The sequence below is a fragment of the Diadema antillarum genome, unplaced genomic scaffold (genome assembly GCF_040938485.1).
Source record: "Diadema antillarum isolate AM-2024a unplaced genomic scaffold, OU_Dant_1.0 seq00000428_RagTag, whole genome shotgun sequence".
NCBI classification, from domain to species: Eukaryota; Metazoa; Echinodermata; class Echinoidea; order Diadematoida; family Diadematidae; genus Diadema; species Diadema antillarum.
This window is the reverse complement of record NW_027271409.1, coordinates 7543-28066: the sequence shown is the minus strand read 5'-3', so window position 1 is coordinate 28066 and position 20524 is coordinate 7543. Positions and strand designations below refer to the sequence as shown.

The 20524-nt window shown below is 40.9% G+C and overlaps 1 protein-coding gene across 1 annotated transcript in view; it reads left to right on the top strand.

The window, feature by feature from the left end:
* LOC139732500 (methionine synthase-like) overlaps positions 1 to 16488 on the top strand; it is a 201894-nt gene extending 185406 nt beyond the window's left edge. The window contains exons 19-21 of the mRNA XM_071643361.1: positions 6921 to 7076; positions 13082 to 13278; positions 15331 to 16488. Of these exons, the coding sequence (XP_071499462.1) occupies positions 6921 to 7076; positions 13082 to 13278; positions 15331 to 15642 (665 nt within the window). The 3' untranslated portion in view covers positions 15643 to 16488. The remainder of the gene's footprint in view (positions 1 to 6920; positions 7077 to 13081; positions 13279 to 15330) is intronic.
* Positions 16489 to 20524: the final 4036 nt, after the last annotated feature.

Here is a 20524-nt window from a genome sequence, read left to right as displayed (position 1 = left end):
TACCACTTCATGTGTAAATGACCATCCAGTTGGAGGTCGACTGAGGCTTCATGCATGTAATTGGGAGAAGTTAACTTCAGATCCCACAGTACTACAAGCTGTGAATGGCTATAAACTTGAATTCAAGCCTGAATGTTTTCCACCTGAAAGGGTTAAACCTTTGGTTCAGTTCAAAGTAAAGAATGAAGATTTGGCCAATATCCAAGCTGAAATTGATTCACTGGTAGCCAAGAATGTTATTGAACCTTGTTAACATGAAGTGGGGGAGTTCATCTCGAAAATTTTTACCCGCCCTAAGAAGAATGGCAGCCTTCAGGTCATTCTTGACCTCTCAGAGTTGAACAAAAGCCTAGTCTATCAGCATTTCAAAATGGATTCCATCCATACAGCAACGCAATTTATTACACCAGATTGCTTTCTAGCCTCAGTCGACCTTCAGGATGCTTGCTATTCAGTACCAGTTGATCCGCAGGATAGGAAATACCTGCGATTTGTGTGGCAGGGCAAACTTTGGCAATATTGCGCACTGCCAAACGGGCTTAGTACAGCACCGCGTTTGTTCACAAAGCTTCTCAAACCAGTTTTTGCTCATCTGCGAAGAGCAGGTCACATGGTAGTGGGATACCTTGATGATACTATCATTATTGGGAAGAGTGAGGCTAGCACTCAAAGAGCAGTCAATGCTACGACTGATCTCCTCGAAGACTTGGGGTTTCTTGTCCATCAGACTAAATCAGTGTTAAAACCCACTAAAGAAATCACCTTTTTGGGATTTGTCCTTAACTCTGTGAACATGACAGTTACTCTTCCTGAATCTAAGAAGGAAGATATCACTGCTGAGTGTACAAGTCTGTTGCATGCCACAGAATCCTCTATCCGAGAAGTGGCTAGAGTAATAGGGAAACTGATTGCTACTTTTCCTGCAGCCCAATATGGGCCCCTGTACTACAAAATCTTGGAAAAAGAGAAGATTTTGGTATTGAAGGCCAATAAAGGTCATTTTGATAGGAAAATGAGCTTACCTAATAGAGCCAAACAGGAACTTAAGTGGTGGATTGATCACATACAGTACACCTCTAATCCTATCGACAGACCCAGGCATACAATAGAATTGCGCACTGATGCGAGTGGGTCTGGTTGGGGAGCAACAGACATGTGCATTAACATAGGGGGACGATGGAATGAAGTGGAAAGAGAAAAGGCTGTTAACAATGAGATAAATTATCTAGAAACCCTTGCAGCAGGATTGGCATTGAAGTCCTTTTGCTCTAACCTGAGAAATGTTCATGTTCTCATTAGAATGGATAATACAACTGCAGTCTCATATATCAGCAATATGGGGGGCTTCAGATCCCAGGAATGCAACAATTTGGCACATGATATTTGGGAATGGTGTATTGAAAGACAAATTTGGATCACAGCCGCCTACTTGCCAGGACGGCTCAATACCACAGCAGACTTCATGTCAAGGAAGTTTAATGATCGAACAGAGTGGATGCTTAACAAAGCCCAATTTACTGAAGTGGTAGAACATTTCGGCCTCCCTAAAATCGATCTTTTCGCTTCCAGACTTAATGCACAGCTACCCAGGTATATCACTTGGCAGCCTGATCCTTCGGCAGAGAATGTAGATGCATTTACAGTGGATTGGGGTCCATTATAGTTCTATGCTTTCCCTCCCTTCTGCCTTATCCCTAAATGTCTGCAAAAGATAAGGGCAGATAAAGCCACAGGGTTGTTAGTAGTACCAAACTGACTTACACAATCATGGTTCCCAGCACTTCAGGACATGCTGACTGAAAATCCACTTGTCCTACGTAGACATGCACAACTTCTTGTTCAACCTGTGTCTTTAATGCCCCACCCCTTACACAAAAATTTGGATTTGCTTTGTTGCAGGCTTTCAGCCAACCCTTCAGGTCGCAGGGATTGAGTGCAGGGACCGTCAAGGTCATTGTAGCTTCTTGGAGGAAATCTACACGACAGCAATATCATAGCTTCATCAGCAAATGGAAAGTTTTCTGCACTGCCAACAACATTAACTATCTCCAGACCTCATCGGAATGGGCACTAGAATTTCTTTCAGACTTGTTCCATAAGGGAGCCAGCTACGGTACTATAAACTCTGCTAGAAGTGCACTGGCTTCTTTTCTGACACTCACAGACAGTTCGTTTTCCATAAGCACTCATCCTCTAATAACTAGATTTGTGAAGGGAGTCTTTCACTTACGACCCCCCAGACCACGCTACACGGAGGTGTGGGATGTTAGAACTGTCCTCAACTATCTGAGGAGGAAATCACCTGCAGGCAAATTGGGTTTGAAAGAGCTAACGTTGAAAGTGACAATGTTATTAGCGCTTCTCTCAGCACAGCGGGTGCAGACATTGAATGCTTTGAGAATAGACAAGATGGCATTCAAAGACAACTCTGTCAATTTCGTCATTGATGACTTGTTAAAGCACCACAGACCTGGTAATACAGGCCAAGTCGTTAGCCTAAGAGCGTACCCTCCAGACAGAAGAGTTTGCATTGTACGATACCTTTCGAGAGTATCTGAGAAGGACTCGGATCATTAGGAAGGACCAAAAGTATCTGTTGATAAGTTTTTGTAAACCGTATCACAGGGTTTCTACCCAAACTTTGTCACGATGGATTAAGACAGTTATGACAGAAGCTGGGATTTACACCAGCTTGTTCTCGGCACACTCCACGAGAGCAGCCTCAGCGTCTGCTGCCCAGAGGAAAGATCTGCCTGTACATGAGATTTTGGCACAGGCAGGCTGGAGTAACGAGAAGACATTTCAAACATATTACGCGAAACCCCTCAGGAATGAGAATGGGGGTTTCAGCCATGCAGTATTATCGTAAAAGGTAAAGCCATACATTGTACCCCTTGTGGTAATTATGGTCATTGGCACAGTTCTGTGTGGCCAAAAAATGTGACTACCAGCTTCAAAGTCTCCTATTATTACTCTTTATGCATCGTAGTCTTGTTCGAGACTTCCGAAATAAAATAGAAAATTTAAATGAGAACTTACCTGTTTGAAATTTAAATTGTATTTTATGAGGAAGGCGAAGGAAGAGACTACAGTCCCTCCTCTCCCACCCTTCTTCATAATCTCAGGTAGTTCTCAATAGCAGTAGGATGACTGCTGGTATTGGTATTCACATTTTCGGAGCTGCTAATATTGCTGGACGCGCGTGCGGGCTCTCCTATTATTACTCTTTATGCATCGTAGTCTCTTCCTTCGCCTATTTTCTATTTTCTATTTCTATACTGAGAATTGCGTGATAAAATGTGACCCACGACAACGGTTTCAGGCAAAAGTCGCAAGAGCAAATTCCCTTCTAGGCGGGGTACAAAGTTTTTTACCATTATTTTTGTTGATTTTGTTTTTTTGCAGAAATCGAATCCTTGATATGTTTTCTACATCTGCACTAAATTTCATAGTCCAAGTTTTTCCTATCGAAAATGGAATTTTAAACACCCTATGTTGGATCGCACTCGTCAGTTTTGAGCTTCATTCGAACGCCGCGCCAATATTCCCAATGTTGCTATGGCGCAGGGTCTCGCATGCGATTGGCTTGTGCATCGCACACATTTACATAATTCGGCTTTCGGAGACACGTCTCACAGCGTTTTGGGCATATGTTGTCCACGCGTGCATGCTCCATTGTTGTTGCTACAATAGATACGCTCGCTCTGTAATGTATGCTCTTTGTTTGGCTTTCTATCCGAGCCTTTCTACCGCAATGTTCGACAACGGAAGTGAAACAAAGGGTGAACAGTACACTAACTTCCAACGTGAAAACAGATACATGGGGAACATGGTTTGATCACATCAGAGTTGCAAATCACTACACAAATGGTGCAACATGCGATCAGAAATTCACCCGTCAATTGCAGTATGACGTAATCGTGTGAAAAAAAATTAACAGTTGATATTCTCGAATTTGTCTACTCATAGTGAATATGATGACAGTAGGTTGACTCAAAGGACAGTAGACAAGACGGTTATAAATGACCAATATTCAAAGTACTACATGTCAAGATTGCACCAAACTAACTAGTGTTTGCTTGTTTGTTTTGATATAATAAACACCACCGCACAATGCGACACATGCACGGCTTGTAAAAACAAAACAAAACTGGAAACGTGACCCTTGCCAGGTCTAGCAAGTTTTCTGCCTTCAAAAGGGTCCCCAATGATATAAAGACAAATCAACCACAATGAAAATGAAGTTCTCATCAGTTTTTATCTTATCAAATGAGCAGTGGTCACATCAGTTGAAGATTGACTGCACATGCGTGAACGGGCTCTCATTTCACTTCTAATTGCTATTAAAATAACAATTTAACTTCTAATGGTAAGTTCTCGTTTAATCTTTTAATTTTTCGTGCTGATCGGCTCAAAAACATATTCAAAGGTTGTTGAATTCCTGCTGCTCAATTGTCATCCCATTCACAATGTGCAGAGAAAATTGTGAAGATATTAATAGAAGATATATAGTTTTAGAATTCGCACTAGCCAGAAGTAGCGCAAAATATGCGAAAAATAATGTGCCGCAAAAATTTATGCATTTACAGTATTACCTTTCTGATATGATTAGCTAAGAGACTGCTTTTGCAACATCAGTGCTATTTTTGCCCAGTAGAACCTAATTTGGCCTTAAAGACAAGGGATGGTAGGTATATTTGATATCCACAAATTCTATCTGTAGTGTTTTTCCTCCTGTCCTAAGTCACCATGGTTGTCTAACAATGTTAAAACGAGAATGGGTAAGTATGGCGAAGCGCCGTAAATCAGAATGCTCAGTAGTGAGTATCTTATTTACTAGCGAAGCCAGACTTTCCCATCAGCCCTCCCTCCTCCCTGATGACAGTGACACCACTTTCATAAGGGGTACGAAAGAGGAAGGAGGTGGTGGGAGGGCCGCTTATATAGGCTCCTGGTGGGATTTTCTGTTCGAAGTACAGAGCTTTAAGGGGAAATGCATAATATACTGTAAAACATATTTTCGCGGCATGAAATTTTCACGAATGAGAGCCGACGGCCTTATTCGCAGCATGAAAATTTCGCAAGTTGCCTTTAAAATTCAATGCATTTGTGCCCGGCGACAACGGTTTCAGGCAAAAGTTGGGAATTTTGAAAATTCACTTTTTCATTGAATCACATTGCCAATTTCCTAAGCTTTGCATTGATATAAAAGACTTGGTTTGTCCGGTACCATAAGTGGGCTTGTAAAGCAAAATGTAATGCACTTTTTAATTTCTTAGTCTGATAAAATTGCAGAGAAAAGAGGCTTTTAAGATTGACCTCTTGCTCAAAGACAATGTCTGAGCGGCGATGCGAGGTGAGAATCACCAATATGTATGATGGTGCCAATCGAGATTGAGCTCCGCCTCTAGCAACCACAGCACCTTCTGATTGGCTCACCGAGAGAGTCAAATTTCCCGGGCACCTTCCTCGGAACTCAGCGTATTGAGCCAAAATACACAATGTGTTTCGCTCAGATTTGTTTACCAGTATGTCTTTCAAGATGGCGGATACAATAATTGCAAGCTTGCTGGTGTACATGCGTATGGTGTACGCATTACCCAATGGCATCCACACGCCATGCCCATGTGTACATGTAACAGGAGCGGGTTGCGCATTCATATCCACATCTTTACAAATCATGTTTTCATTGTGGTTGATTTGTCCTTTCATCATTGGGGACCCCTTTGAAGGCAGAAAAATTGCTAAAGCTGGCAAGGGTCATGCTTCCCAGTTTGTTTTGTTTTTCAAGCCGTGCATGTGTTACATTGTGCGGTGGTGTTCATAGAATGCACACACACACACACACGACTAGCCTACTTAGTTTGGTGCAATCTTAATGTTTAGTATTCAAATATTTTTCATTTATGGCCGCTCCTTTCCTCTCTTCTGCTATCCTTTGAATCAACCTGCTACCATATTTACTACGAGCACACAGTTTGAAGCATATTGTAAGTTTTCTTTTCCCACGATTATGTCATTTTGCTACAATTGACAGGTGAGTTTCCAATCGTATGTTGCATGATTTGTGTGGCGATTTGCGACTCTGATGCATTCAAACCATGTTCCCCATGTACATTTGTATCTGTTTTCATGTTAAAAGTTAGCCCTGCTGTTCACTTTTTGTTTCTCTTCCGTTGTCGAACATTGCGCTAAAAGAGCTCAGATAGCCAAAGCCAAACCAAGAGCATACACTACAGAGTGAGCGTATCAATTGTAGCAACAACAATGGAACATGGAAGCGTGCCCAAAACAGTAGCAACACTGGGCATATTGGCGCAGCGTTCGAAAGAAGATCGAAACAGACGTGTGCGATCCAACATAGGGTGTTTAAAATTCCATTTTTGATAGGAAAAACTTGGTCTTATGCCATGAAATTTAGTGTAGATGTAGAAAACATATCAAAGATTCGATTTCTGCAAAAAAAAACAAAATCGACAAAAATATTGGTCAAAATCTTTGTACCCCACCTAGAAGGAAGTTTGCTCTTGCGACTTTTGCCTGAAACTGTTGTCGCTGGTCACATATAGTGTAGACAAGATCTTTAGCATGCATTTTAATTTTGCGAAACTTGGCTCTCGCAAAATTCGCAAAATCAAAATGCATGCGAACATTCTTCATTTTGCAGTATACCTTTGGCTATTCACGTTGAGGGTAACGAATAAGAATGTTAAACGAAGATGGGCCAGTATGGCTTCACTAGTAGATAAGATACTCACTACTGAGTATTCTGTTCAATTACAGGTGTATGAATAGAAGAAAGATATTGATTCACGTCCCATGACATGTTTCATAATCAGTATGCATTTAAGCTGTAGTACTGGTGAAAAAGCAATAATGTATTCGTTTGTTTTTTTCATTATCGAAATGTATTGGTGCAGTGCAACCTGCATTCACTGGTGTCAAGGTGTACAAAGACTATGACCTCTCCCTGTTGGTACCCTACATTGACTGGAAACCATTTTTTGATGTCTGGCAATTGAGAGGGCGCTATCCAAACAGGGGATACCCAAAAATCTTCAATGACAAGACAGTAGGTGAGTGTAGGAATATTCATTGGTACTTGTATATAGAGACTAAGGGTAGACAGATGAATGCCTACTAAATTTGATATATTTTCATGCTGCGGATAGATAATTTTTCCTCTTGAGAATGAGCAACTTGGCACTAGCCATGCATTTCTCAAGGTATGTAGATTAATGAAACTCTCTTTTTTTGAGCAATTAACCCCAAATTTGACATGTGTGACCATTATTATATTAAGATGTTTAAATGCCCTTTTTTGTCATGATTGCCTAATACATTGCCATGGCAATGGCAAATTTTCATAAAAATCACACAAATTAATGTTGTTGATGAAACTACTCTCTCAGTTTCAAAGCAATTGAGCTCAGGTATTTGGCACCTGCGATCAATGTGTGTAGTTTTGTGAGACACCTTTTTTCATGATTGTAACAAAATCATTTTCCGTGGCAACAGCAGTTTTCATACAAAATCATACATAAGTGTGGAAATTGACCTAACTCCTTCTGCTTTTGGGGCATTTGACATAAAGTTGGCACATGTGACCGCTACAGTATGTAGATGGGCAGACTTTATTTTTTTTATTGTCGAACAATGTGTTGCCATGGTAATAGCACATTTTGAATGAAAATTGTACAAAAATACTGTGGATTCAGTTAACTCCCTCAGTATTATTATTATTGTTATTGTTGAACAATGTGTTGCTATCATAACAGCGTATTTGAATGAAAACCACTCACATAATTTTTGGATTCAGCTAACTCCCTCAGTTTTTGATTATTTGACTTGAAATTTGGCACAGGTTACAGCTATGTTACGTAAATGTGCAAAATTCATCTTTCATCACTGTTAAACAATGTGTTGCCATGGTAATACAGAGATGCCAATTTATATACGGTTTCGCCGTAATTTATTACGGACAACTGCACCAAACTGCATTATTACGGTCATTGCACTTTTTATTGCAGTTTTCAAAGATATTACCCCAAAAAAAATCGATGTTGCGGTAATATGAAACAGCATGTTCAAATACAAGAATAAAACAACAACAGTGGTATTGATTGAAATTTGACACCCATTCATGCCAACCAGGCCAGACTGCCATGTAACTTCAAAGCACATTCCGACAGCTGGCTGGCAAAAGAATTTGCGCGCGCGTGTAAATTGCTCGAATGGAGGGCCTGGGAACAGGGGGTGATTAGTCTGTGAGTTCTCAGAAGTAGACCCTTTGAACAATGTAATTGCAACCGTCTTGATACTACAGTCTGTATTTTGTCTTTCTTTTGGCCCGAAAGAAAAACATCACTGAGACAAGTTGAGAATCACAAATTTTACATAGCCATGCAAAAAGATTACTACACTCGCATCATGACAAGAAATGAATCAAATACTAGTATTCAAATATAAATACATACCCATTGCATTGCTGTTAGTGCTGAGTAAACAGTTACAACTGCTGCACTGAATGTGCAGTGTTCATCTATTCTACAGATCATTTATGAGGCCGATATTACTGGAACTATATCCCTTCACAGAATTTAAAGATGTTGAAATCCCTATCCTGAATGTTTTCACTTCATATTTTACTATTTTGACCTAGATAAAATAGATGAAAATTGACCCATGTGTATGGTCTTTTCATTGCACACAGCGATCTCTATTACAGTCCCACATATGTAGATTCGTGTAAGTTCTGTACACAAGAAACCTATGGCAAAACTGTACACAATACATTGCAGTCTGAAAAAGTGTTGACTTTTTGATGCGGGTTTTTCGAATGGGGAAAATTTGATGCGGGGATTTCGTCAGTGTTGAGTGTCGAACTTTTTTTTGGCGGGCGTAAAATTTGATGCGGGCGGTGACGGGAACCATGACATCAACTTTCATCAGCCTTAATGACCTGTGGGAAAGACATGCTCTTCAAAGTATTTATAATTTTTTCAGGATGATTCTATGAGCTACATAAGGAATTCAGACATCACTCTGCCATGTTTTTCTTAAAATCCCCACATGACCTCAAGGATTATGTTGTATCGGTTATACTGTCTTTCAACCATGAGGGCGTTGTCCCCTATGTGTACTGTTAACCAGCAACGTTGATGCAACGTCAGTGCGTTGTATTCAATAAAGTCCACACTCACATGTAAAAGGTTGTCTACAATGATTCGTTTATTTTGACATCATATACAACATTTGGCGACGAGGATGGCCACCGCTTTGAACCTACCGGCCCGACACCGTTTCTCACCTCACCTGGGGAGCCTCCTGTGCCGTGGGATAGATGGATTTCGAGTTTCAACCAGGCATGAGCAGGCCTCGAAATAGGATTTTGGAGGGGCAAGGCCATTTAGAAAAGGGCACTTTTTCCAAGAGGCAAGGGCACTTAGGTCAGTCAGAGGGGCACCAAGGCCACATTGGAAAGGGCATGTTTGGTGTTTATGAAAAAAGAAAGAAGAAAAACAAACCGAGAAAAACAAACAAACACACACAAACACACACACAAAGTGCAACACACAACAAAAACCTCTTCCCTACAGCTGTAACACATTCCCGATCTCCGCGTTTCTATCAGGTGAAACGACATTTTTTAAAACAGGAATAAAACAACAGTAGGTATTGATTGAAACTCGACACCCTTTCAGGCCACTGAGCCAGGCCAGGCTGCCATGAAACTTCAAAGCATATTCCGACAGCTGGCTGGCAAAACCACATGGCAAAGGAATTTGAGCGCGCGTGTGAATTGATTAGTCTGTGACAGACAGTTCATGACCTCCAAGAATGCGCCAGTATGCGCGGTTTCTTCTGTTGATTGGTCTCTCTCTCTCCACCCCTCCCCATTCCCCAGTTTGGCACACCTTGGCATCGTGGGATTTTTCTTTTTTCTTGGTGAACTTGGTGTTCACTCTTTACTACTCTATCTGAATATGCGCTGCCTAGCTAGTGCGTATTGATAAACTCTCGTGGCCGCTGCGCTGCGGAGGCAGTCGGGACGGTAAAAGCCGGTCGGGCGTACATGTACGTACACGTCGTCGCGTCTCGTATCTCGGAAAGATACTTTGAGTTTGAATCAGATATATTGGGAGGCGAGTGAACTGAAGGTATGATATTTGAGATCAGGAAAGTTGTTCAAGCTTATTAAAGAGACTTTGAGAAAGGGCATATCATACATCATAAATAATAACTTTCATTCTAAAAGGGCACCACGGCCCCAAGAAAAAGGGCACATTTTTTTTTGGCCGTAACTTTAATAAAAAAACAAAAGGCATTGCGGCCAACGAGAGGGGCACCGACGGCCATGGCCGTCGGTGGCCGTCGGTTAATTCGAGGCCTGCATGAGATTTCTCCGCGGATCCGCGGATTTCCGCGGATTTTGAAATTCTGGGGAGAAAATACACAGTCGGGAAAATTTCCGTGATTTTCCTCTTTTTCTTTCTTTTTTTTTTTGTTGCAGCCACCATATCTCGCCGTGTGTGAATGGTGATGAGTGCATTTGTCAGCGGGCAGCTGTGTGATGTTGCATGTTTCATGCGTGAAATGGATGTGAAACGTGCGTGTCGATCAACTTGTAGCTACTATGGTAACAGCATTTGTTGTGTTTTTTTCAATAAAAAGCATACAAATTATTGTTGGTTTAGCTTGCTTCCACAGTTTCATGTGGGAGGTATTAAAGGGATGGTACAGTATTGGTGAAGATTAGAATTGGGTTTTTAACTTTTTGTGAGATACCAAGAAAACACTTTTTAAATAGTACAGAGCATACCATTCTAAGAGGAATTCAATGTTTATTTGATGAAAATCAGGTTTGGAATGACTGTAACATCCAAAAACAAAGTAAAACAAAGCGATCGTAAAAAAGTGTGGGTCCCACACTTTATTAGAATCGCTCTGTTTTGGATATCTCAGCCATTTGAAAACCAATTTTCATCAAATAAACGTTGGATTCCTCATGGAATTACATGCTCTTTCATATTTCATAACAGATTTCTCATTATCTCACCAAAAAATGTTAGAAACCTGAAATAAGGTCTCAACCAAAACTATACAATCCCTTTAATCACATTGAGTGATAGTTCTACTTTGATGCTGAAAGTACACTTTTTTTAATTGAATGTATATATGCTTGCAGCGTAATTAAACTTTGTACATGCATTAATGCGCAGTAATTATCTAGGAAATGTTTTGGGCCATATGTGGTCGAAGGTCAAGTGAAAATGCAAAAATTTCACCCATTTTTAGCTCACCTGAGCCAAAGGCTCAAGTGAGCTATTGGGATCGCTCTTCGTCCGTTGTGCGTCGTCCGTCGTGCGTAAACTTTTACATTTTCATCTTCTTCTTGAGAACCCCTTGACCGATTTTCACCAAACTTGGCAGGTAGCATCCCTAGGGGGATAGGATCTCAATTTGTTCAAGTGGGCACCATTCCCTACCTGGGGGGCTCCCAGAGGGGCCCAAACCCCTCAAAATTAAGGAATCTTACAAAATCTTCTTCTCTAGAACCAGAAGTGATAGAGCTAAGTTAATACTATGAATTAGTACATTGATGACTGTAGTTTCAAATTTGTTCATGGCGGAATCAGGGGTTCCCCCCCCCCCTTGGGACCCAGGGGAGGGGGGTGGGGAGGGGTCCTAATGAGGCTCAAATTGTACATTTTCATCTTTTTCTTGAAAATGCCATAATGAATTTCCACCAAAGTTGGCAGGTAGCATCCCTAGGGGGAAAGAATCTCATTCCCATCAAATGGGCACCATGCCCCACCTGGGGGGCCCCAGGGGGCCTAAATTTGGACCGAAATTGTAAATTTTCATCTTTTTCATGAAAACCCTATCACCAATTTTCACCAAACTTGGCAGGTAGCATCCCTAGGGATATAGAATCTCAATTCTATCAACTGGGCACCATGCCCCACCTGGGGGCCCCAGGGGTCCCCCCCCCCCCATAAGGAATCTTTACAGATTTTCTCTAGAACTGGAAGTGATTGAGGTAAGTTAATACAATGAGTCAGTATATTGATGACTGTTGTTTCAAGTTTGTTCATGGGAGAATCAGGGGTGCCCTCCCTACCCCCACCCCCTTGGGACCCAAGGAAGCGGGATGGGATTGGGGGGGGGCTCCAAATGCGGGCCTAAATTTTCATCTTTTTGCTGAAAACAACATAATGGATTTTCACCAAACTTGTCAAGTAGCATTCCCATAGGGATAAGATCTCAAAGTGTTTGAATGGGCACCATGCTTTCCTTGGGGCCTGGGGCCCCAGGGGGTCCAAACCTCCTAAATTAATGAATATTGAATAATATTTTTCTCTAGTTCTAATCAAAAGTGATAGGGCTTTAAGTCTTTTTTTCCCAAGCTGCATTATCCAACATTCTATAAAGTACAGTGTACTAGGCAGGTATTTTACCAGTGTGATGGAATATGTAAATGGACACCATGCCCCCATTCTCAAAGCTACCCCCACCATAAGTTTCCAATGTTCTCAGGTAAGAGTCTGCAAGAATGCATGGAAGGTGAACTTGCGATACTCAGGTGAGCGCGTGACCCGCGGGTCTCTTGTTTCCATGTTTTGAAAATGGCTCTAAAATATTTGAATGAAAATTGGCTTATAATTACAAGATAAGGATTATTTGTCAGTCATGTGAAATTGTCTCACATTGGCAATATAAAGTTGTAACTGTAGACCTATTTGGAGACTTCCAATGCAATGTAGTGGAGGCATACCAGTCATCATTGCGACATTTCTAGTCTCATGATATGAGAATATTCTAATTGCATTTCCATGGAAACCTTCACTGAGACTATGTGGCATATATTTAGCAAAATATATGTTATTATTTCAAGTAGTGATTGTGTTTCTTTGTGATTCTCATTTGGTGCTTAATAGGAAATGAAGAGTACAACCCATTTGTCTGAATTTGATCTGCTTGTTCAATCAGAAATGCCCAGTACTAATAAATTCTGCTTTTTTATGTGCAAGTGACATGTGTGACATGCTGTCAATAAATTCTTGACATTGTCTCTCAGGAGAAGAAGCCAAGAAAGTGTTTGATGATGCGCAGGACATGCTGAAGAAGATCATCGACAATAAGTTGTTGAAAGCCATAGGCATTGTGGGAATCTACCCTACCCACAGTGTTGGGGATGACATCCATGTCTTTGATGACTCCAAGTTGGTTGGTGGCGGAAATCAAGATGTTGTTTTCTTCGGGCTACGGCAACAGGTTATCTTCAATACTTTCCTACTTTTGTGTGAAACTCTTTAAATCTGTGATTTTTTTAAAACATGATTATAGTCAAACCTGTCTATAGTTACCACCCAAGGATAAACTACAAAAGTGGCCACAATAGACAGGTCAGTAGCCATTTTGAATGTCAACAACTGCATTGTATAAGAGCGTAAAATACCGCATGTTATTCTTTTTTTTTGTAAAGCAATTAAGTTTGCATGTGCAGCTATAATATGAGGAGTTTTTTGAACAATTTACTTCATTTTAAATTTTCTTTTAGCCTTCTTCTGTTCTCTTGATTTTTGTCGAGCCCACCAGAGGTGTGGGGAGACTTAAGGGATCGCCTGCGGCGTCTGTCCATCTGTCCGTCGTCCGTCCGTCCGTCGTCTGTTCCTCCATCGTCCGTCATCCGTCCATCCGTCGTCTGTCCGTAACGCTGCAAAAACTTGAATAACTCTCTACTGAGGATTTCAATTTCAAGTAAGCTTGGAGGGAAGAGTGGTTATACAAAGTTACACATTTTACCAAACATGAAGGGCACCTCAAGGTCACCTCAAGGTCAAAGGTCACAGGCAGAGGTCAATGGACTTTAGGGCCCAATGTTAAGTTTTTAGGGTGCATTTCGTTTATGGCTCTAAACTTTTGATATATCTGTCTGTTTGTGACCAAACTTTGATGGTAGATGTCCCTTGGGAATTTGAGGGTTGCCACAAGGTCAAAGGTCACAGACAGGGGTCAACGAACTTTTAGGGCCCAATGTTAAGTTTTTATGGCGCGTTTTGATTATGGCTCTAACTTTTGATCCCTTTGTCCGTTTGTGACCAAACTTGGATGGTAGGTGTCCCTTGGGGAGGTGAAGGTCATTACAAGGTCAAAGGTCACAGAATGGGGTCAATGAACTTTTAGGAGCCAATGTTAACTTATTAGGGCGCGTTTCGATTGTGGCTCATAACTTTTGATCCCTTTGTCCGTTTGTGACCAAACTTGGATGGTAGATATCCCTTGGGGAGGTGAAGGTCATCACAAGTTCAAAGGTCACAGAAAGGGGTCAACAAACTTTTAGGGCCCAATGTTAAGTTTTTATGGCGCGTTTCGATTGTGGCTCATATAACTTTTGATCCCTAAGTCCGTTTGTGACCAAACTTGGGCGGTAGATGTCCCTTGCGGAATTAAAGGTCATTACAAGGTCAAAGGTCACAGAATGGGGTCAACAAATTTTTAGGGACATTGTTCAGTTTTTATGGCGCGTTTTGATTATGGCTCATAACTTTTGATCCCTTTGTCCGTTTGACCAAACTTTAATGGTAAATGTCCCTTGGGGAGGTGAAGGTCACCACAAGGTCAAAGGTCATAGGCGGGTCAATGAACTTTTGGGAGTTAGAAAAATATTAATTTCTTGTACGCAAATGGGCGAGACACAATTTGCACTTGCCTTGTTAAAATAACATTTCAAGCCTTGAACCTGACAAGGCGTTGCCATGGTAACAGTATATTTTCTTGAAAATCTTGCAAAGTGAACTACTTCCACAATTGTGAAGCAGTCAAACTCACAAGATACAAGGTACTACATACACACAGACACAATGAAACCTTGGTTCAATTCTTATTCATAGGAATCTGGGTTGAGGGAGCGGGGGTATTGATCACCTTTAGTGATATTTCTAGTTTCTGAAGAGTTTATTTTATGGGATGGATATCTTTAATAGATTGTTGTATCACAGCATTTGTTTTTTCATTTTCGTTACTGTCATGTTGGTTTTTGGATTGTTCTTACGTCATTGTGGTTACTAGTTTTCTTGTGTCAATAGTACCAGTGCACTTAGAAACACCTGTTTAAAGCGCTGTGTAACTGAAATTGTTATTATCTTTTGATTACTATTATTATTATTATTGTTGTTGTTATTATTGTTATTATTATTATTATTGTTGTTATTATTGTCATTATTATTATCAATACGCAGCAACTTCATCCAGCTCAGCTTTTCATTTAGGCATGATGTATGCTGCATTAAAAAAGCAGAAATCAATTCCTCTCCATGCATTCAGGCTGAGAGAGAAGGGAGTAACCACTATGCTTGCCTGTCAGACTTTATAGCCCCTCGGGAGACAGGAATTACAGACTACATTGGAGGATTTGCTGTCTCTGCAGGATTTGGGGTGAACAAAATGTGCCAACAGTTTGAAGCTGAGATGGACGACTACAGCATCATTATGGTGAAGGCCCTTGCAGATAGACTGGCTGAGGTGAGGCAATTATCAGCAGCAAGCAGCCTAGAGACCAAATTAACCGTAATCCAGGAGTCTTTAGGCTTCTATGAAATGCAGTATAATCAATTTAAGTTTGATATGTGCATTTAGCCATGTTAGTTATGTTTGATATCATTTTTTTTATCCCTCCACCATGAAATGTCACTGGAAGCATTATGTCCTCGGATTGTCTGTCCATCCGACTGTCTGTCCGTCTGTGATCAATTTGTGACAGCATAACTTAAAAACCATATGAGATGTCCTAATGAAACTTGGCATATTCATGCATGAGTGGACGGAGTTGTGCCTATCAACTTGTAGGTGCACATGCTCAAGTTCAAAGGCCAAGGTCAAATTCTTAAAATGTCACTATTTTCCCCAAATCTATGCAATGGCTGAAGGTATTTTCTTAAACTTAGTGTACACATATATTACCAGATAATGATTCTCTAGGGAAAGTTTTGGACCATGGGTCAAAGGTCAAGTGAAAATGCTAAAACTTCACTTTTTTTCCATATCTCAGAAATGGCTCAAAGTCTCTTACATACATTGTATGCATATAATGCTTAACAATGATTCTCTTAGGAATTTTTAGATTGTGAGATCACAAGTCATGGTCAGAGATCAGGTTAAAATGCTAAAATTATATTATTCAGTGCTGAACTAACACTTTTTCTTCATACTTTGGAGATTACTCAATGCATGAATTTAAACTAAGTGTAGGTATATACATGCATTACTGCACAAAGATTCTGTAGGGAAAGATTCTAGCCATGGGGTCAAAGGTAAAGTGTAAGTGTTAAAATGTCACAATATTTACCTGTATTTTGAGAATTGCTCAAAGCTTTGTCATGAAAACGGATGTTCCCAGTCGGTGATTATTTGGGCCATGGGGTTTATAGGACAAGGGTCAAAGGTCAATGAAAATGCTCAAATTCCCAGATACTTGCTCTCCTAAACAATTTAGCCATCCGTCCAAATGAAACCTAGTTTAAGGAAAGTAAACACCACATTTGTGACAAACATGTCATTGCACTTTTTTGCCAATTATGTGAAACTCGTCTTTAATACATTGTTAAGATGTACACTAGACCTATCGGGAGAGCGATGCTTTATGGTGGAGGCATACTAGTCGCCATAGCAACATTTCTAATTACAATTTATTGCTATTCTTTGAGGTGGAAATGAAGTGGCTTTAAAGCCATTGTAACGAGAAGCCAAAATTAGGAAAATCATATGAAAAAGGGTGTTGGTGCAGAGGGAAGTGTTTCGGGAAACAGATTAACAATATGACTTATTACAAGATATTCGTGCCATGAAGATATCTCATTTTGAAAATGATTGATTTTTCCAAGCCCACCGCAGGTGTGGGGAGACTAGGGGATCGCATTACGGTGTCTGTCCGTCCATCGTCATCCGTCCGTAACGCTACAAAAACTTGAATAACTCTCTACTGAGGACTTCAATTTCAATTAAACTTGGAGGGAAGAGTGGTTATGCAAAGTTACACATGTTGCCAAAATGAAGGTCACCTCAAGGTCACGGGCAGGGGTCAATGAACTATAGGGCCCAATGTTTAAGGGGAAGTCCGGACGATTATCAGCCATTTCCCATGTAAAGAACAATATTTCATGAACCTATTACCCTTTTCCTGATGAGAAAAGACCATCAGATACATTTACTATGATTTTTTTTTTTATAAGGTAATTCTTCATGTTCGAATCCGTTGCGAGCAGCCCTTCGTACTATCTGTCCCAGGATGCATTGCACGTGACGTATCAGGCTCAGTTTCCTCAGCTGAGAGAACCGCGAGCGCAGCCCTGCTACACATCGATCTCCCAATGCACTGCTGACTGCGGCACGGTATCTGCATGCCTGCCTAGGTCTGCCTAGTTGGCGCTACCGCTGGAGTCCGTACACTGTTTTAGGAGTGCTGTTGCCAAATGCTGCATTCCTTTATTCAAATGATCTTTGGTATATATCTATATAAAATCCGTCAAAGATTAATGTAAAATAGTCGCAATGTTATAACATTTTCATTTTATTGAAATATATGTATTGTAATACTGCCGTACTTATTAGTGTCCACCCCATCATTTACAATTCATTGGCTATTGTTGTCATCAGAGTGATCAGGCATACATTTACGTCTGCTGCTGCCAAATGCTATCAAAATCCGCGATCGTTTTGGTTTTTTTTTTTTTTACTTCTGAGTGTGAACAATCTGAAATCAGTCTGTCAATTTCAGAATTATGGCCTCTCTTGTTGTCTGAGACTGTTGAGTATGTCTGACGGTGGTAAATTACGACAGTATAACTTGAACCGCGGAAGAAATGCCAGCGCCAGCTTCATCATAGTACCGCTGCTGGTAAATGCGACCTGCAGCCCCATACACATAGCGTAATGTGACTGCATACTGTAGCATTAAGGATCATGATAATGTTGCATCGCGGATAAATATCAACTTAAAATCAACATATTTCTTCAATTTGAAGACTTAACAGCAAAGTTAAAGTATTGACAACAGGCTTCGAGTAACGTCTGGTTCTGCTAATAGTTCCTTTCTGTTCAAATTGATGACTTAATGTGACTCGGTCGAGAGGAACCTTGGAGAGCTACACTGAATTATTGACGGCCAGCACAGGCGCACACATCACACGCGCACAGTCAAATCCATTGACGACCGGTTATGCGCTGGCCGTCAATTCAGTGTAGCTCTCCCAGGTTCCTCTTGACCGAGTCACATTAAGTCATTAATTCAAACAGAAAGGGACTATTGGCAGAACCAAGCGTTGCCCGAAGCCTGTCGTCAATACTTCAACTTCACTGGTAAGTCTTCAAATTGAAGAAATTTTTCGATTTTAACTTGATACTACGATACTACCTTGTCATGATCCTGAATGCTACAGTGCACAGCCCCATTACACTATGGGTATGGGGCTGCTGGTCGCAGTTACGCCGCCGATGGGGAGTATGACGAGGCTGCATTGAGTAGTATTTGTAAGTTTTGACGACAAACTTGTCAATTAAAATATTGGAGAGCCATCTTGCGCACCTTTCCCCTCATTTTCTGGGTTCAGAATGGCAAAAAACTCTTCTTCTGGCCATCGCCCGGTTTATTAGAACACCCAAACGCTTCACACATTGGCATTTTCGAAGTGAAGCAATAGATCATGCCGCGTGCATCCGCTGCGTGGCCAGAACCACGCGGAACGCTACCACTTGCTCGGCCCGTAATACCGTTCCTCAAGCAGGGCTCCCCGAGCCAGCTGACGCTCCAAACAAAAAGCAATGTGAGGGTAATGCGTCACGCCGTCACGTGATCTTTCTCGCCGGCGTACAGAAATTGAACAGTTACGATTCAAAATTAGTGATGTTAAAAAATCGATTGTGACAAGTTGGGAGGGTATTTTGCAATGAAACTTAGTCATTATGGTCCTTGATTTATGTAGATTATGGTGAAATTTATTCAAAATCGTCTGGACTTCTTTAAGTTTTTACAGCGCGTTTCGATTATGACTCATAACTTTTGATATATAGGTCCGTTTGTGACCAAACTTTGATGGTAGATGTCCCGTGGGGAGTTGAAGTTCATCACAAGGTCAAAGGTCACAGACAGGGGTCAACAAACTTTTAGGGCCCAATGTTAAGTTTTTACGGCGTGTTTCGATTATGGCTCATAAATTTTGACCCCTATGTCCGTTTGTGACCAAACTTGGATGGTAGATGTCCCTTGGAGAGTTGAAGGTCATCACAAGGTCATAGGTCACAGACAGGGGTCAACTAACTTTAAAGGGACTGTACAGTACTGGTTGAGCTGGGGATTCATGTTTTGAACATTCCTAAGTGAGATGATGAATAGCCTCTTATAAAATATGAAAGAGCATGTAATTTTAAGAAGGATTCAACGTTAAATTGATGAAAATTGATTTTCAAATGGCTGAGATATCCAAATAAGTGCTAATAATAAAAGGCGACATGCCCCAACTTTATTAGTATCTCTTTGTTTCACGTTGTTTTTGGATATCTCAGCCATTTCAAAACCGATTTTCATCGAATAAACTTTTGATACCCTTAGAATTGCATGCTCTTTGACATCTCATAGAGTGTTTTCTGAATATCTCACAAAACTTTAAAAGCTAAATCTTCACCTAGACCAGAACTGTACACACCCTTTAAGGGGCCCAATGTTAATTTTTTTATGGCACGTTTCGATTATGGCTCGTAACTTTTGATCTCTATGTCCATTTGTGACCAAAGTTGGATGGTAGATGTCCCTTGAGGAGTCGAAGTTCATCACAAGGTCAAAGGTCACAGACAGGGGTCAACAAACTTTTAGGGCCCAATGTTAAGTTTTTACGGCGTGTTTCGATTATGGCTCATAACTTTTGATCCCTATGTCTGTTTGTGACCAAACTTGGATGGTAGATGTCCCTTGAGGAGTCGGAGTTCATCACAAGGTCAAAGGTCACAGACAGGGGTCAACAAACTTTTAGGGCCCAATGTTAAGTTTTTATGGCGTGTTTCGATTATGGCTCATAACATTTGATCCCTATGTATGTTTGTGACCAAACCTGGATGGTAAATGTCCCTTGGGGAGTTGAAGGTCACCGCAAGGTGAAAGGTCATAGGTGGGGTCAATGAACTTCCGGGAGTTAGAAAAATATTAATTTCTTTTACGCGAATGGGTGAGACACATTTTGCTTTTGCCTTGTCTTCACAGACTTTTGCCCTGAAACAGCTGTCTCATGCAAGGCAAAAATCATGACATCACGTAATGAAGGAAACTCTCTCCAAGTGTAGCAGTACATTGATGCTGTCATTCATAACGCATGTATTCCCATGCGAGTGGATGTAATATCTGTGTTGTGTTTCTTCACATCAGCTTTCTCTGCTGAACCATCAAATGTCCAATTCTTACATTACACTGTATGATTAGACTTTGAATTTGATGCTGAGAGTCCATTGTGTGATGACAGTAGCAATGACACTG